Raw genomic sequence first — 19,283 nt, forward strand, 5'->3', positions numbered from 1 at the left:
GCAAAAAATTTTGTCCCATATGTTGTGAGGATAGAGAAGAAGAATAATGGAGCCAGGTTCGAACAGTTCGTAATGGCTAAACTAGTGAGTTCTCTCAAAAGGAAAAAGATATTCTCATATCAATCTTGTTGAATTCTATATATTTGCGAGTTTAGCTGGTAGTTCTCACGTAGACCTAGAGTTGGAGACTTCGCGATCCGATCCTCCTGTATGGCATAGGAAAAATGTGCTCCCTCTTCACACTAGTGAAATTAAGAACCACGCTCTCCACCAAAACCCTACATACCTACCGTAGAAAAAGTAATACTTAATTTTATAAATACTATTACAGGTACCAGGAAAGCATCATCAACCATATATAATGACACAAACAGCTCATACACTAATATTAGACCTCAAGTAGTTCTCACGCACTGAAACCATAGCAGCCACTCCAAAAAGGTCTACAGCGATTGTTAATGAGAAAACGCAGCTGCCCCTCTTTCCTCTCCTTGTTCCTCCTCACTCAAAATATAGTCTCTCCATCTATAACGATCGGCCTGCTAGTTTATGGATAGCTCCATAGGCTCTCCCCCTCCGAAGCATCCGGCGAGTCATCGGAACCAGTCGGGCTCAGCCTCGGCGGGCTCATGAGCATCCCCTCTGCCATGTTTGCCAACAGGTTGGGCATGCCGAAGATCTCCTCCTCGTCGATAAACTCACCCTCCTTTCTCTGTCCAGACCCGCTACTTCCCCCCGCTTCGCTGCTCCCTGGAGCCCGCGATCCCCCGCCGCCGCCACGTCCTCCTGCCTCTCCGGCCTCGGCAGCAGCTCCGCGGCAGCTGCGGCGGCCGCAGCGCGTATATCTGACGGCGAGACCGACGCAGGAGTCGGGCGGGAGGAGATATCGTCGGGGAAGTTGAGGACCGCGTCGGCACCCCGAAGCGCGTGCGCCGCGACGTCGTAGGCGACGGCCGCCATCTCGGCGGTGGGGAACGTGCCGAGCCAGATGCGGTTGGCCTTGCGGGGCTCGCGGATCTCCGACACCCACTTGCCGCTCCGCGATCGCACGCCGCGGTAGCTCGGGCGGTGGGTTCCTATGTGGCCACGGGTCGGGGAAGGTGGAGGGGGCTCGGGCTGCGGTGCATTGGCGCCCTGTACAAAAGCGGGCTGCCGTTCAGGTGGTTGGGATGGAGTTTGCCGGTCGCCGCCATGCACGTGTGAAGGGGGATGGTCAGCCATATACGGATATATATAGAGATAGATAGGTAGATAGATAGGTAATTTTTGTATCCTATATTTACAATATATAGATATTTATCGTTTTACAAGATAAGATAAGATATGGTCGAGAAGAAGGAATGGATGGGAGGAAAGAGGTTTTGCGTGCGTTAGAAATGTGCTTGTTTGTGTGGAATGAGGCGGGGAATAGGGAGTGGATAATGGAGGCTAGAGAATGGATGGAGAGTGGAGAATGGATGGAGAGTTGGACTGGAAGTTGGTGAGGGAGGGGAAGGGATGGACATCTTAAAGGACGGTAAGAAGCGTGGGGTTTCCGCGGGACTGAGCTGCTTGGTGGCAGTGAAAGGGGCCAGAGGGCTGCTCCCAGGGCGGCCCGCGCTTTGGGTGCCCGCTAGCAATTAGCTGTTACGGGGCTCGGGTCGCCTTTTTGTCTTTAGATATTATTACCCACCATCACCCATCGAATCACGTACTCTAAATAATGTCAACTGTCACGGGCCGCAGTTTTTTTTTTTTTTTTCTGTGGTTTAGACTTGCAAGTGAAGTCTCTAAGCCGCCTTCTAGTTATATTATTTTTTTTTTCGTAGGGATGAAAACGGGTCTAACAGAATTCAGATTTTAAAAATTTCCCGAATCCAAATCCGGGCATGCGATGACTTGTTAGTTGGACACCAATCACTCTACCCCGAGGCTATACCATCCAGTTATATTTTATGATGATAGTTTATTTTATGTATTCAAACCTTGGAAAAATCATTGGATAAAGTTATTTGGTATATCTTATCATATTGCATATTTAATAATTAATTATTTTTATAAAAATCAATAATTTTCTTGATAAAATTAAAAAATAATATACATCATTTTATCCTTTATGATACTTTCAAAACTTTTTTGTTAACATACTTACACAATAATAATAATAATTTTTACATATTCTTCCATTCATTTCTATATTTTCTTTTTCAAGCTCACAAAAAAAAAAAGATAATTCACGACTATCTTTTATTTATTTTGCAATTAAAAAAGAATGATGGTGTTTTTACTAAATTTATTGGTATTTTTATATTATATATTTTATTTTAAATATTTTTGAATTTTAGTATTTTAATATAAATTAAGTTACACTAACGACTTGAACTCTTGATCACTTTGGTCTCTATATGAATTTAGTAACTATATCTCAGACCCTTAGCTAGTTATTTGTGCATCATACACAATCTGGATGGTAGAGCCCATTCTCATCTCTCATGGTTGTATCATTTATATTAATTTTATTATTCATAAATGAATGATATCTAATTTAAAATATAGATTTAATAACTTTTCAAAGTATATCCCTTTTTATTTTGAACAAACATGGATATGTGTCATATCTGATTTATACCTATATTTACTTAAAAGACACACAGATACTAGTGTTGATATCTTTTTAATATCTATATATATATTTATATTTATTGAAAAAATAAAATATAAATATAAATATACTAATATACAGGATCTGTATTTAGTTTAACATTTTGAGTAATTACCTGAGTTGAATGATAGAGTAGTTGAACCATATGTATCTTTATATTTTTTGGACGGGGATAGAGAAACTTTGAGTTGATTTTTTCATTTGTGTATCAAAGTAAGTCAGGCTCGTGTAATGGATAAAACAAGCATATTATTTTTTTGAGATATTTGGATTAGCTTGTCATCAAGATAATACATCGCAACATAGTTCATAATAATAATGTAGTGAAAATTGTTCATAGATATAAACTATGGATGCTCATTGTCTACAACACTTTTGTGCAATTATAGAGATGTGGAGATCTATGATTGCAAGTGAATTGGATTTGGTTTAGGATAACCTAGACTTGATCTAAATTAACTTCAAATCTAAGACTTAGACCTAGAATGGAAACCGAGTGTAATTTGGGGTTTCAAGACTAATTTTTTTGAATTAAATTTCAAAATAATTTTATGGGTCAAATCAGATTTATTTGGATTTCATTTGGTTAAATTTACTTATGTGAACCCATGCTCAACCAGATGTTGTATCATAATTTACTACTTATGCCAAACCTAACAAGTATTTATTTTAAGTTACTATTTATAATCCGTAATCTAAAAAAGTGTGCAATATGATAAAAGGTAATATAAATTACTGTTATTCTGGTTGGCTGGCAATCAAAATCAATCTCTCTCTCTCTCTCTAAAAGAAATCAAATTCAAATTGTGAACTCTCTTTGTTAGCCACTGCCACATGGTGGCATGCTATTGAGTCCAGACAAGTAAACTCTACTTGTTAGTGACTCCAACATAGGAGGGGAACTTTGAGCTGCATTTTCCAAGCCTCTCTGTTCCATGCTTCGTTCTTTTGGCTTTTACAATCCATCCACAATTGTAGTTTCCTCGGCTTCAAAAGTCATATGTAATGTCTTTCCATATCCATCAGTTGCTTTGACATCATGTATACTATCAAACTTAACCACCATGCATAATTACATATATTTTAAAAATTTTAAAAAAATATTATTGCGGCCTTTCTCCGATAAAGATAGTCGACTTGGAGCCAACTAGATGCTGCATCTGGATGCGGACTGATGGAATATTGGGAGATGATGTGCTATCGCAAGAGAAGGTGCACACAGTCAAAGTCGAAGGCGAGAGCAAGAGGTTGCTGGTGAACAATAACAGTAGTCCACTCGATGCCGGAAGAAAGAGATCTATAAAGAAAGTCCTGCTGGAGGTGGCTCTGACGAGGATCTTCCGACGCTCAAATCAGCGAAATGACTCAATATAGTGAAAAGAGCAGAAGAGTTTTAGCATTGTGTTAGCCAACATATCTGGAGGGGTCTCCACTTACCTCTATTTATAGAAGAAGCAAGATGGATGATGAAAGGACAGAGATGATCATGTCAATCATATCCTGTTAGTCATATGGTGCCGCATGGGCGTTTAGCTCTGATAGTGGATGTGCCTTCTATTTGGCATGCGGGTGGCCGTGGTGGTGGGCCTTATCACATGTGCAGCGTAATTAATGACCTCGTAACATCCCATCATGGCGCGCAGCTAGATGGTCAGGATATGACGTCTGAGCGATGTGACCTGATGTGGCATGTCAGAATGGCGTGACACCATGCCTATCGTTCGGCCGTTCAGCTGACGTCTGTATCAGAAAGTCGGTTGAAGGAGCCCATTGAATGGTGCGATCCAGTCATCAGTTTGGATAATCGATAAGGTATCGAGAAAGAAGTCAGCCTTCTGATGACTCCTGATGAAGTCGGCCTCGATCTCCTGATGAAGTCGGTCTCGGCCTCTCGATGAAGTCGGCCTCTGGATGACTTCTGATGACTTCGTGAGGTTGGCCTCCTTGTGAGGTCGACCTCTGGATGACTTCGTGAGGTCGGCCTTTGGATGACTTCATGAGGTTGGTCTCTTTACGAGATCGGCCTCCTCGTGATGATATCAGCCTCCTCGTAAAGTCGGCCTTCAGATGACTTTGTGAGGTTGGCCTCTTTGTGAGGTCGGCCTCCTCGTGATGATGTCGGTCTCCTCGTGAGGTCGGCCTACGGATAGCTTCATGAGGTTGGCCTCCTCGTGATGATATCGGCCTCCTTGTGAGGTCGATCTCCTGATGAAGTCGACCTCCAGCTGACTTCTAATGAGGTTGGCCTCGGCCTCCTAATAAAGTCAGTCTTGGCCTCCCGATGAAGTCGGTCTCTCGATGACTTCTGATTAAGTCGGCCTCGGTCTCCTAATGAAGTCGGCCTCCGGATGACTTTGTGAGGTTGACCTCCCTATGATGATATCAACATCCTTATGAGGTCGGCCTTCGGATGACTTTGTGAGGTCGGTCTCCTGATGAAGTCGGCCTCTGGATGACTTCATGAGGTTGGCTAAGTGATGAGGATCTATCCTAACACTTGCCTCCCAACTCCCGAGCCCGATTGCATAGCTTTAATTGGACGAAGGGAGTTCATCATTGTGTTGTTTTGAGTCACTTTTTCCTACTTGTCTTCTTTTTTCTGATTTATTTATTTGTATGCTTTCTTTCTCCGCTTGCTTACTTATCTTTCTAAAAAAATGACTAAGTAGTGAAGTCGGCAAGACTAAGTAAAGTAGTCGGTTAGGAAGTTGCAAATCAAGTATAGGATAACCGAACGTATAGACTTTAGGAAAACTTTCTAAGTCATGTAGTCGATTTTTGTAGACGAACTTGGTCGAGTTGTTCGCTGTAGGTTGTTCCGTTGAGCTGGAACATAATCATCATTTGGAGGAGCTTTCCGAATCATTGATTTATCATTTGAAGGTGGATTTTGACGACCATCAGAGGTCGGGGTTGGGTTAATCCCGACCTCATGAGGTCGGATCCAGCTCCTTCCTGAGGTCGAGGCATTATCTGATTTGGCACCGCACGAGATTTAGCCATGCATAAATGCGAACAGCATTGCCAACATGGGGCCACACAGCTTTGCCCTTTGAAAAAAAAGAACATCGCTAGGGAGGAATTGTCCCCTCTAGCCACACGCACAGGAGATTAGCCATGCATAGAGCGAACAGCATCTCGCCGCTGTGGGGGCCTTAGGGTTTTATCATGGTGGCTTAGGAAACGAGCGGGACAAACCGTGTGCGGCCCCATTCTTATACGAGAAATTGTCCACTTAGACAACATAGGCTTGGCCGCATGTGGGGCTGTAGCCACCAGCATGGGCGCACGCGTGTGTCTCACGGCTCTGTTTCGTCTAAGCCTCATATGCAACCTGGCGCTGCGGCCTTGAGCCTTAGCAGATGCTCTTACGATCGACGGACCCATTCACGTTCAACCTGATGTTGTGGCCCCTTGGGGGCGCACTCGTGGTTGATGGACCCACCCCAGTTTCGTCAATCGGGTGTCAGCCGACTAACGCTTCATCGAATACTAGCCGACGACGAAATGGTTATCTTATAGATTTTTTGAGTCATCTACCTTCCAGAGTCTCGATGCTTAGCCATTTTATAGGGGCCTCCTGGTAAGGTGGATTTTGTCGAATTTCCTCCTCAGATTTGCCGGTCTTGTCGGAGTTTTTTCTCAGATTTTCTCCTCGACTTCTATATGAAGTCGGCTTTCGGATGTCCTGATGAGGTCATCCTCTAGATGACTTTGATTTTTGGATGACCTAATGAGGTTGGCCTCCGATTGAAGTCCACGTCGGCCTCCTCGTGAAGTCAGCCTTCTCGTAAAGCTCGTCGAGGAGAAGAAGACTGGCAATCACTGAAGCCAGTACATGGAGCGCACCAGTTGTTAGGATGTAGTAACCGTCAGGTGGGTCAAGAACTCATCGAACGGGAGCCTTGAGTCAAATAGTGGGTCGGAGATCAGGTCTGGCGGCTGTGTCAGGAAGGCACATTATGCAGTGCGATCTCCTCCGATCGGTGCTGCTGTTGCTGGAGACCTTGGACACCTCCATCAGATTTTTCACCTACTGCATGAGAGCAGCGAACTGCTGGTGGTCTGCTGTCATTGGTAGTCGTGAAGTGCTTGGCTCTCTGTGAGTCGCCGGACCACACCGCGATGAGCATTGAGCAAAGATTATGGAGGCATTTTGTGCTCTCATCTTGGCCATGGAGATTCTTGAGAGAAAATTTTTTTTTTCTGCTCGATTGCCCCCCTACCTGACGCGCCAAACTATTGTGGCCTTTCTTTGGTGGGGGTAGTCGGCTTAGAGCCAGCTAGGTGCTCCACCTGAATGTGGACCGATGGGATGTCGGGAGATGGTGTGCCATCACTGGAGAAGGTGCACACAGTTAAGGTTGAAGGCGAGAGCGAGAGGTTGCTGGTGAACAATGGTGGTGGTCTTCACTCGATGCTGGAAGAAAGACTTGCAAAGGAAGTCCCATTGGAGATGGTTCCGACGAGGACCTTCCGACGTTCAAGTCAGCGAGGTGACTCAATATAATAAAAAGAACAGTAGAATTTTAGCACTGTGATGGCCAACATACCTAGAGGGGTCTCCACTTACCTCTTTCATAGAGAGAGCAAAGTGAATGATGAGAGGACAGATGATCACGTCAATTATGTCCTGTCAGTCGTATGGCGCCGCATAAACGTTTGGCTCTGACAGCGGGTGTGCCTTCTATTCGGCACGCAGGCGGCCGTAGCGATGAGCCTTATCATGTATGCGGCATAATTAATGACCTTATAACATCTCATTATGGTGCGTAGCCAGACGGTTAGGATATGATTTCTGAGCGACATGACTCGATATGGTCTATCAGGATGGCGTGATGGCCACGCCTGTTGTTCAATCATTTGGCTGATGCTCGTGTCAGAAAATTGGTTGAAAAAGTCTATTGAGTGGTGCGACCCAGTTATCAGTTTGGGTAATCGGTAAGGCACTGAGAAAAAAGTTGGCCTTCTGATGACTTCTGATGAGGTCGGCCTCGAACTCTTCATGAAGTTGGCCTCGGCCTCTCAATGAAGTCGGCCTCCGAATGATTTCTTTAGATCAACCTCCTGATGACTTCGTAAGGTTGGCCTCCTTGTGAAGTCAGCCTTTTCATGATGATGTCAGCCTTCTCGTGATGATGTCGGCCTTCTCGTGAAGTCGGCCTCCAGATGACTTCGTGAGGTTGGCCTTCTTGTGAGGTCGGCCTTCTCGTGATGATGTCAGTCTTTTCGGAAGATCAACCTCCGAATGATTTCGTGAGATTGGCCTCCTTATGAGGTCGACCTCCTTATGATAATGTCGATCTTCTCATGAGGTCGGCCTCCTAATGAAGTTGGTCTCTGGATGATTTCTGATGAAGTCGGCCTCGACCTCCTGATGAACGACCTCCTGATGACTTCGATTAGATCGGCCTCGGCCTCTTGATGAAGTCAGTCTCGACCTCTAGATGAAGTTGGCCTCTGAATGATTTCTGATTAGATCGGCTTCGGCTTCCTGATGAAGTCAGCCTCCGAATGACTTCGTGAGGTTCCTGATGAAGTCAGCCTCCGAATGACTTCTAATTAGATCGGCTTCGGCTTCTTGATGAAATCGGCCTCCGAATAACTTCATCCTCGTGATGATGTCAGCCTTTTCGTGATGATGTTCGGCCTCCTCATGATGTCGGCCTTCGGATGACTTCGTGAGGTTGGCCTCCTCGTGAGATCGACCTCCGGATGTCTTCGTGAGGTTGGTCTCTTTGTGAGATCGGTCTTTTGATGAAGTTGGTCTCTAGATGACTTTATGAGATTGGCTAAATGATGAGAATCTATCCCAATAAATATATATAGCCATGGCTTGTTCCACTTATAGATTACAAAGAGCAAACTATAATCACCAGTCCATCATGTGCCCTTGGTATCGGTCATAGTGACGGGGAAACCAATTTGTCATAGCCTGTTACTTGCAACTTGCCTCCATTTTGAGGCGAGGAAGTGACGATCTTAAGAAAGAGTCGAGCAGATGCTATGAAGAAAACATTTTCCAATAAATGAAACATGGGACGGAGATGTGAAAGAAAAATCTTACAAGAAGGGGTTTTTTTTTTTTTTTATTAAATGATATATATCATGTAATCGAGAGACCACGGTATATGCAGCACCTTGTTTAGCGTCAGCTTAAATTAGGACACATCACCGAGAGAACCATGTGGGCCACGAGTTAAATCCATTCCTGAATATTGGCTTTACGTCTGCTTTCCCATTTCACATCACATAGACTCGCTCTCGTCCTGGCCGCAACCGAAACACTCGAAGAGGCAGCTAGCACGTCCAAATCCCCGACATCGGGTCGGAGCTCGAACGTAGATTCCAGCGGGAGCCCCACACCAGTCCGCGTTGATTGGCCCGCAATCGGAGACGACTTCCGTACTACGCGAGTCCAAATGGGCACAGTAGAGGGAAAAAGGTCGACTTGCTTACCGTATGCACGCAAGCATGACAGAAGGCTGGGGCCAGCGTAATCGGCCCAGCGGTACACTCTCCCTGCGAGCATTAAGTGTCACCTCACGTTGGGTTTCATCCAAATAAAGACAAGCCAACCCGTTCTCCCTGGTCAGGCTGAACTCGGGTTGGGCTTTAGCTTCAAAATAACCATCTGGTCTCGAGTTGAGTTAGAATAGAGAACAAACCCAACCCAACTTGGCCTCACCTGACTGATGTTTGTTTGTTTCATTTAGGTCACGTTTGGCTGCTGGTTAAAAGGTGGATAATATAAAGATATTCCGATGACCGGCCAAACACTATCTAAAATGTGGTGGGTGGATAAACTTATTTAGTCAAAGAACCAAAAAGATGGTTAATTGGTTGCACTAACCATTCTTTGTTTGGTTGATTAGGGAGTTGATACCAAAGGTTGAATGTATTCAAGGGATAAATGAGTTTTCAGCATCCAGAAACAACCTTAGTTATATTTAAACTAGTAGTTATAGAGCTGCATAACTAATGCCATGCTAGCCCAAAAAATGAATCTTGTCTGAATCTTAAAATTAATTATACAACCTACCCTAGTCCGATTAATCCAACACAATCTAGTTTGGACTATCACTCATCCAACTTGAAAACAAATTTAGTTTAGATACGCTTGCATTGGGTTGGTTTAGACATACGAACTCAAGGTCGGCCCGAGTTCTGACATTGACGAGTTGAATGGGCCTTGGGCTACCCCTTAACCCACCCAATTCAATCAAGTGAAGGCCTTATGTCAAACAAACAAACATAGCTACTTCTTATCAAACAACCACGCAACCAAAATTAGTTTAAGATGGAGTTGCAGTAGATTGGCTTGAGCAAGCCTGCAATGAGCAAAGCTTGGATTGCAAGCAAATCATCATGGAAGCATAGCAAAAAACAAGAAATGTCGTCCTATTTTTAGCTGGTCTGCTCCTCTTATTGGTTCCTTTAAGCAAAGTTGAACAAAATATTTTCTTTTTGACGAAAATAAAGTGATGCGTAAAGCATGTCGCCAACGGATGGTGACAGCTCTTTCTCTGTTACAATAGTGGGTGGGCATGGGGTGAAGAGAACGTTAAATTCAAAAAGTTTAGAGATCCACAACTCTCTCTGATAGGATGCGAATTACAAACAAAGGTTGAATAAGAATCTAACTAAACCAATGTGATCGGCAATTACTATGAGCGTAAATCGAATCCGATCCAATCAAATTGAGTGAGGCTGAAAAATGGAGTTATCCAGGGTAGCAGGGATAAAAGGGACAGCAGCGAAGGGATAGTGCCATATCCTCCTGAAGAAGGAAGCTTTTAAGCATTCACAAACTTAAAAACCCAAAGAAAGCAACAGTTTGCCCCGCCACCTGTCGCGATGGGCTCTCGGGCATACCATTTGGTCGGTGGGGAAGCATGGCGATCGCCACCACTAGTCATCGAAACCAGTTCTATGAGAGGCCACCTACCTTTCAAGCTTGTTGCCTCTAAAGCCTACAGGAACTAAAACCCCAAAATGGCCGTGCCAGCGCCCTTAAGACTCCTAATAACTCATGCACTAACCCACTATTTCATTTAGGATGATGAGCCCCTCCCTCGTTGGTAGGAGATAACGAAGCCGCTTCCGAATCTTCTCAGGAGCTCGCACCTGAAATCTTTCCTAAATATCCTTTTTACAGAGGATCTATTTGGGAAATTCGATAAGATTAAACAAAAATTTCTACAGGAATCAAATCTGTTGATCCGCCTAATAAATATTCTTCTAAAATCTCCTTTTCCCTTTTCTTTTTTTTTTCCCTCCCGTAGGATTTAGACTGGAAAAGTATTGGATTGATAGAGACCTACTCAAACAGACAGCCCACTCCATGAATCCAATGTGATCTTTTTTAGAAAACCGTTTTTCGACACCCAAACCCAACCTGCTTTAGATGACCAATGCATTACCTAGCAACTTGAGAAATAATGGAATAATTGCACTGACCGTAAGTCTGGACAGACGATGTGTGATCCCATATCCAATACAATTTGTGACATTGACTTCCAACTCCAAGAAGGGATATGAAAGCGGAAACAAATCTCGGCACCTGCATTAATGATTCAAGTTTGAAATCTACATTCAGAATTCAGATCAAAACTAAGATATTCTACCAGCTTTTCTGGGTCTGTATTTGATCTTTTCAGGTGTTCCGACCATTCAACAACCCTATCTTTACTTACCTTCTTCCATATGACTGAAGATCACATCCCAACACAGTGAGAAGCTTCATATCTAACTTGTACATTGTCCAAGCCAATAGAGTTCAATACACGGGTATACAGGCAACAAGGTGAAAGTTTACCACAAGGGATATGCAACGATTGCAAGAGAATTTACATGGAGTGAGGATTTTTTTACATCATAGAGGATGTCTAAGCTTTTAGCATCTGCAGGTAGCCATTAATGATGGACATAGCCGAGGACCGATATCCTGACCCAAATAAATTATAGTGATTCAGGTAATGATACAGCTTGTACAAGTCCCTCCTATTCTCAAAACCAGGTTGTTTTGGCATAACCTGTATTAAAGGAAAAAAGAAATTACCCCGGAAAAGACGTTAGTTAAACTCCAGAAAAAAGTGTAAATGATTGCACATAGGAGGCTCGCAAGCAAAGCACATGTGGGAAAGGAAAAAAAAAAAATATTAAAACATGCAGGTTTTAATTGGTGTACGAAGTGAAGATTGTGCATCTCCAGGTGACAGCATACATTCTAACTTGTTAAAATCATCAACATGATAATACACATGCTCCTACTATTTTTAAAATGAAAGGATTCCACTGTTGTGTTCATCCCTCTGGCAAATTAAGAATTTCTATAACTATAAAAATCTAAGCCTACTGACTTGCATAAAATGGCTCCCCAAGGGAATCTTGCATATAAGAACACTAAAGAAGCATCACCTATTTATTTATCTTGAAAATTTATATTACTGACAAATTTACAATCAACAAGCCAGATCCCAATTATTCACGGTCAACTTTACACGTTCTCACCTGATTCCTATATAAAACTTCACTGTACCAGTTCCATTTTCAAGGAATCACCAAGTCGTTTTTTTTTTTACTAAGATTTATACATAAAGGAAACAGAGAATGATACCTCAAAATAGGAATTATAAAACGATCCACCAAATCCAGCGCACCATGACATTCCAAATTCTGCCTCATTGTGCCCATCTGTATACAATGACAAAGTTGAGATTGTAAAAAGAAACTAAATCCTTCCAAACCATATTTCCTTGCATGCAGCCTATAATTTTGTTAGTTTAATGGCTCCAAATTTCAACATCAGCAAGGTAGTCCAGTAAAACAATTTGTACGTAGGGATTATGTAGGATCATTGCAAGTCCTTCTATATACTCTTGCTATGCATGTATGCATACATGTGTGCGTTATGTACCACTGACCATAACAAAATTAACATATATTCACCATTATTGTTTATAATTGAATATATTTCTTTCAACACAAATTTCTTTTCGCATTTTGACAGTCCATTATTCAATTTCTTTTAAAAAATTATGATAAAAAATTCTCAAATAGGAGCTCTTAATTTACTACTTAGTTCATCATCAGATAAAAGAACTAAACGTTCCACCATCATGTAGTATGAACATATTTGATTCAGACTTACAGTAACATGCTGGATCTAATATAACGGGATCACCATTCTCATCACAACCGATGTTCCCACTCCATAAGTCTCCATGAAGTAAGCACGGTTCAATCACAACACCTTCAAAAAGTTGTCGCATATTCTTTATCAACCTCTGACCTGTCAAAGTGCAATTGAAAGAGAATACATCAAAAAGTCTACCTAAAAATATCAAAATGAAGTTCAAAAAGAAACAACTTGGGCCAGGCTTATTCAAGAAGTTGCCTGTGCAAATCCTATGGATGGCAAAATTTGACTTGTACCTGCCAACCCACATAAACCCACCTGCAATAAATAGGTTTCATTTGGGTCTTCATAAAGTCAGGTTGATTCTCAGTCAACACAAAATCAACCCGACTACAAATCAGCGGCTTTGGGCATAGCCCCCACATCTAATGGGCCACCTGGGTCAATCCAGTTGGAAAACAAATGGTGCCTAGATCCAATATAGTTGATAGTTCTTTATTTTTTTATACGCAGTTCGGTTTTTACTTAAAAACAAAAGGGTTATGTAGGGTGATGGCCTTGGGGGATCATGGGATTTGGGATGTGCGGGTGCATTGTGGATTTAACTTGTAAAACTTCCAAAGCATGTCTACCACACATAGATATTGGAGGGGGTTCATTGAAGAGAACATAAACAAGTCTTCTACATATTTGGATACCAACAAGGTGTTTATAATGTACCATATCACTATTAACAAAAACCCAAAATAAACAAAAAAGAAAAAGCAAGTTGCCTCAAAAACTGAAGCACCTTTTTCATGCATACTGGAATCCCCATATTGCTTCAGTGCCAACTTTAATTGATAGCCCAATCTGTGCTCAGCAAAAAACTCAATCCAATCTGAAGACCAAGTGTTTATCTGGGGAGTACTGCAGCAAGAAAATTGAAGGTGTCAGAGCATGGTAACAAAATTTAACAAAATATGATTGGTCTTGTGATTAGATACAAATATGATAAAAGAACCATGCAAAACCACTTTGCATGCAGGCTAAACACGTTGGGCAGAGGAAGCGTATAAGCAGACAAGTAAGAGAGTCCAAGTATAAAAGAGAATGCAAAACCACAATATTCTATAGGACAAGAAGAAGAATACCAGTCCATGACCACTTGTAAGCTTTTTTGACAATAAGCAGGCTAATGAAGGGATATTTTTATGCATGCAAATGGCAAGATCTTCAGAGAATTGGAAGAACAACAGTTGAAAACAATGTTCAAGAGAAGTTTCACCTGCCAATTGTATTATCAACAGCAAACCCAAAGCCCTTCTCCGACTTCCCAGCTTTATGCATTTCAGCAAGATTTCTTCCTAGAACCGACTGAGGACAGATATGTCATTACACAAAGTCAATCTTCAATGCTAGCTTCTAAATATAATGAATTAGTGTCACCTGACTTCCCCTGGAAGATCCAAACTTGATAAATTCCATGATAATATAGGAGCCACCAGTTGGTAAAGGTCCAACCTGCAAGTTCAAATCATAATAAGTTACTTCTTTTACAGATAGAGGCCTTTCAGGGAAAGAAACTGAGCGTGCTGAAACAAGAATTGGATATTGTGTAATTACCTTATACGGCTTTGGGACACGAATTGATTTGGTGGCATACATCACATTTAAACCAAGAGCCTCTCCTTCAAACATTGATGGTCCAATTTTTCTGAGTCAAAAATGCAACGTAACTGAGGTCTTTCTCAGCTCGCTGAATAAGAATTGCTTTAGTCATAAATAAGTATATATGGCTGTATAAAATACATATGATTGAAGTTTCATATGTCAAACTGAGCTGGTCTTGTTAATGTATAAACCAGCACAACAAAATTATCAGAGGAACCATAATTTCAGACTCAGAGCACGGAAACTTCAATAACCATTAACTGATATTATATTTAGAACAGAAAGCCTTAATTTTGCATGCAGATGTACAAAAACTTATGGTTTTATGGATATTGTTAAATATGGTTTACAACACTTAATTGTTCTTTTTACCCCTTGCTTGTTCATATTCAAATGTTACTATTAGTGAACAAATTAGGGATACCCAGAGTAACAAATCGAGTCCACAAATTTTATCAGCAAAGCAAAATCTATCTTAATTTTTTCAGGTTTATATAAGATAATTTGCTCAATCCATTCATGGAGAGTTCTCACCTTTGAGTTTTGCTAGATTAACCTCATTTTAGTTTAAGAGGCTTGGTTAGATTGATTGATGTAACAAAATACCAGTGAAAGGGCCATGAAGTAAACACATTATGTGGTAATAAATACTAGTTAACAGCATAAAAAGTTGACGAATGTTTGCAATGTTTTCACATATATATGGTTGCCTATAGAATGGCATCCAAAACACCCATAACTCACTATTGACCCACTGTATTTAAAAACTCAATCTTGGATAATGAGCATGTGATGATCATTTAGGCAAGCATAAAGAAATGGGATAATAAGCTGGTTAGGGAGAGATAACAGATCTGTATTAGAGCAAGTTGGATGTATGTCCTAGAATGTACAAATATAACTATACCCATCTCATTCAACACTAGAAGAATTCTCTTTTATTTTGATGGAAACACTAGGAGAATTCTTTGAGAACAGCATTAATCTGAGTTTTAGGAAGGTTAAAGAAAAGAAAATAACAAGGAAAAAACATGAATGATAACATTTGAAATGTTGTGAATAGATTATGAGTTTGTAGCTGTATGCACACAAAAAACATGCTTGGTGTTGCTTCTACCATCTAAAAAGAGGAGAAGCCAGAAGTTATGTTTTTTGGCTTCTCCAAAAAGTATTTTCTCATTTGAAGTTTTCTTCTTGTAAAAGCATTTTTTTCAAATAATACTACCAAACACTTATTTTTCTTAAGAAGGGCTTTCTTTGCTTTATAAGTCAAAAAAGCACTTTTCTTAAACAATACCCAAGATGCCATAAAAATAGAACAATTTACAGGATGGGCTGCCTCATGAATTTCTGATAATCCCCATTCCACTTGTTCTATATTATAAACTTTTGGCTTCTTTGACATAAGTCATTAAAAATAAAACAAAAATAATGATAAAAGCCAGTCTTTTTAGGTTTTTGGTTTCTCCCAAAAGTATGTTCTCTTGTGAACTTTTCTTCTCGGAAAAGCATTTTTCAAATAATACTGCTAAACACTTATTTTTCTTAAGAGGTGCTTTTTTTTGCTTTATAAGTCACTAACGCATTTTTCTTAAACAATACCAAAGATGACCTAAAAATGGAGCAATTTACAGGACAAGACTGAATCCAAGTGGGCTGCCTCATGAATTTCAGATAATTCCCATTCCACTTGTTCTGTATTATACTCTTTTGGCTTCTTTGATATAAGTCCTTAAAAATAAAACGAAAATAATGATACAACCAGTCTTTCCCATCCATTTTAACATAAGTCTCGATTCTTCATGTTATTACTATCAGATTTCCCATCAAAAGGATGACTTTCTGAATGGATATACAATAAATTACTACTGTTTCACAGGACATCATGAACTCTTGAATTTGTTGAATTCTGCTATTCTACCAAGACTCTCCAGTATCCAATATGCTTTCTCTTCTTAATATGTTAACTTTCAACATCTCCCCCCCCCCCCCCCCCAAAAAAAAAGGAAGAAAAAACAAGCATTTTGCCTAATTACAAAGTTCAGCTATAGGAGAATTAGCCTGCAATATCTAAATATGACTCCAAGTTCTGTCCATTCAACATTAAAAATTCACTTTCAAGGTATATAAATAGCACATTGGGTTTGTAATTGTCTCTACAAATATGACAACTTACAAAGCCTTATTTCTTCCAAGTATCACACAATATATTTGATTTTCTATTGATGGTGAATTTATAACTAGTATCTTGGACCAACAATAACAGCACGGTCACAAATTGATAACTTCAAAACTTTCTTTCCCGGGAGCTTGATTATAGTTTCACCTACCTAACAAAAAAAAGAAGGAAATGTAAATAAATATTTTAAGTGAATATATAAAACTTCACATGCCTGTTTGTCTTAACAAAGAAAGGACCAGAATCTGTATCATATCGGCTTGCATGACTGACACAGCCACCCCCAATGGGACTAATTCTCGTAATCTGTGTGGCCTTTCCTTCTGTGAGAATCCATGCACGAATTGGGTCATCACTCATAGCTGCCACTGTCAGTTGATAAATGAATGAAGAATGTTATTAAATTATAATCAGAAGTCCTATAAGTAAGTTTATGTGTCCTGTAAATAAATTTATGTAATGTGCAGGATTACCTTATTTAAAAAAAGCAGCATTTTAAATATGTAATATAAGCACAGTTTAAATAATTTGATGCTTAGCATGTATGCTTAGCATGCCATCTTTGAAGATTACATGCCAAAACTTTCCCTAATCTCCCAGTTGCAAATGAGTTTAGTGGCATTAATAGGGAAAGAGACGCATTGCAATCACTACACATAAGAGGGAAAACGTTGGAAGCAGTCTAGAAATTAGCCTTAAACCTCTTTGCACTAGTAATAACCAGAAACACACGCATTATATAATGCCTTTAGACTTTTATGAATAGTGCACCATCAATTGATTTGATCTGGAAATATTGGAAACATGCTATTGTACAAAAATAACAATATTCTCAACCATCATAAGGAGGCCAATGCCATACTGATAAGTGACAATAGATACGGAACATGATTATTTTTTTTTTTTCACATCAGTTGCAAAAGCATCCTATAGAATGCAAAAAAAAAGGGTGGATAAAGTGGGTACATGCTTGTCAAAGTTTTGTAGATAACACGGGCCATGCACATAAGATGTACTTAAAAGACACAAGAATGTTGAGCAGGAACACATAATAATAGTAGATAAGAGAAACCTTCGAGGATGCATTTGGTTCATGACCAAAATTGGAATCGGAATTGGAATTGATTGGAATGAGAATTGGAATAGCTGTATTCCCCGACATGTGTGGTTTGTGACCAGAATTAGGATCAGAATGATCTATTTTTAAGTAAATTTTTAGAAAATCAATTGTATTTTTGAAAAAATCAAATTTTTAACTAAACCTAGTAGAGGGGGATTGAATGCCGGAAGGAGAGCCAGGACTGAGCATTGAGGATTGGGGCATTCTCATTCCTCCCTGGAATGGCAATGAGAATGGGAATGGGACTCCCTCCAACCACAAAGCTAGAGTGGGAGTCATTCATTCATATTCCCATTCTAGAGCCCAACACCCTCCAACCAAACACACCCCAAAATGAGGACATTGAAAAGATTAGAAGTTGCATCAACAAAATAATGTTTAGCAAATTGATTAACTTGCTACACCATTGGATAGGGCTCAAATTCGTGAAGTTTCAAAAGAGAAAGGAATACTTAAAAAGAACATAGATGGAAGTTATAAAGGTTAAAAAAATACATGAAAATTGGTTGTTGCCCTCAAAATGAAACACTCAGAAAAAAGGGATCCATAGAACCAGCCCTAAAGATTGATATTCATGTCCAATGACGTGTGTGAATTACATATGATGGGTTGCAAATTTCTTGTTCCGGTGGGACTAAGATGCTCATCTTTAGCCTTTATTGGTTTAAAAATTTTGCAAGATGGATATTCATGAGATGCAGTGGCATGAGTGTGAAGTATTGTCTGATGGGTTGGCGAATTTCTTGTTTTGGTGGGACTATAGATGCTACTCTTTAGCCCTTATTCATATAAAAATTTTGCAAGAGAGTACAAAATCCTCGATAAAAAACTCTATTACCCCAAGTAAAGATTTCAGAAAAGGAAAGAATTGTATTTGTACAACCTCTCCCTTAATTTCGAACAAAATTTGAACTTCAAAAAAAAAAATTTGAACAACCTCATAGCAAGAAATAGATCAATAAAAAGAAGCTTCGGTAACAGTTATATAGGGCACAAAAAGGATAACGAATAACCGATATCATAGAAACCATTGAGGGAAAGGGGAATTAAATATGTACTGGGGCCGAAAGAGGGTTGATGCTTCAGTCGGCTCTGATGAGAAGGCCAAATTCGGAGTCGAGGATCATCTGGTTATTTTTATATACAGCGAGCGACAGACTGAGAAGAGTTGGGCGAGAGAGAAACGGCGAGAGCGAGGAAGAGAGAAAGGGAAAGAGAAGGCTCCCAGGTGCCCCATTCATCTGCCGCCACGAAAAAGAAAAAGGAGACGGTCATCTGATTCGTCACCCTGACTCGTGAGTCATGACATTACCGGCTGCCGACCGCCAGTTCGGATTTTCCGTTGTGATAATTTTTTTTTTTTTTCAAAACCTTTTCTCTTTTATTTTAACATTAGGCTGATATGCATCTCCTGGCTACCACCCTGCGCTCACCCTTTCACGCGGATTAAGGTTTGATGTCATCCAACCAAACACTCGATTAACATGGGTGTGTGATATTTGATGTACGTATTGCGTAAACTAATCCAATTTAATTGTTATAGGATATT

General features: G+C 40.5%; 2 protein-coding genes across 3 annotated transcripts; both read right to left on the reverse strand.

Moving 5' to 3' along the window:
• Positions 1 to 292: 292 nt before the first annotated feature.
• LOC140851779 (ethylene-responsive transcription factor ERF027-like) lies at positions 293 to 1,484 on the reverse strand. The gene is given in 2 exon segments (XM_073243933.1): positions 293 to 735; positions 738 to 1,484. Coding segments are annotated over 2 exon segments (672 nt in total). The 5' UTR covers positions 1,222 to 1,484; the 3' UTR covers positions 293 to 547.
• A 9,902-nt stretch (positions 1,485 to 11,386) lies between these two features.
• LOC105043388 (protein-ribulosamine 3-kinase, chloroplastic) lies at positions 11,387 to 18,954 on the reverse strand. 2 transcript variants are annotated; one of them, XM_073243658.1, is made up of 9 exons: positions 18,793 to 18,954; positions 16,829 to 16,982; positions 14,388 to 14,520; positions 14,211 to 14,285; positions 14,050 to 14,138; positions 13,573 to 13,691; positions 12,795 to 12,935; positions 12,261 to 12,337; positions 11,387 to 11,676 (listed from the first exon to the last, which is right to left on the reverse strand). In XM_073243658.1, exons 3-9 carry the CDS (start codon positions 14,460 to 14,462, stop codon positions 11,530 to 11,532), a joined length of 723 nt encoding a protein of 240 aa, XP_073099759.1. In that variant the 5' UTR covers positions 14,463 to 14,520; positions 16,829 to 16,982; positions 18,793 to 18,954; the 3' UTR covers positions 11,387 to 11,529. The 2 variants fall into 2 exon arrangements, with proteins under 2 accessions (XP_073099759.1, XP_073099758.1); XM_073243657.1 differs by having other exon boundaries at positions 14,388 to 14,478; positions 18,793 to 18,933.
• Positions 18,955 to 19,283: the final 329 nt, after the last annotated feature.

This window comes from Elaeis guineensis, chromosome 9 (genome assembly GCF_000442705.2).
Source record: "Elaeis guineensis isolate ETL-2024a chromosome 9, EG11, whole genome shotgun sequence".
Taxonomy (NCBI): Eukaryota; Viridiplantae; Streptophyta; class Magnoliopsida; order Arecales; family Arecaceae; genus Elaeis; species Elaeis guineensis.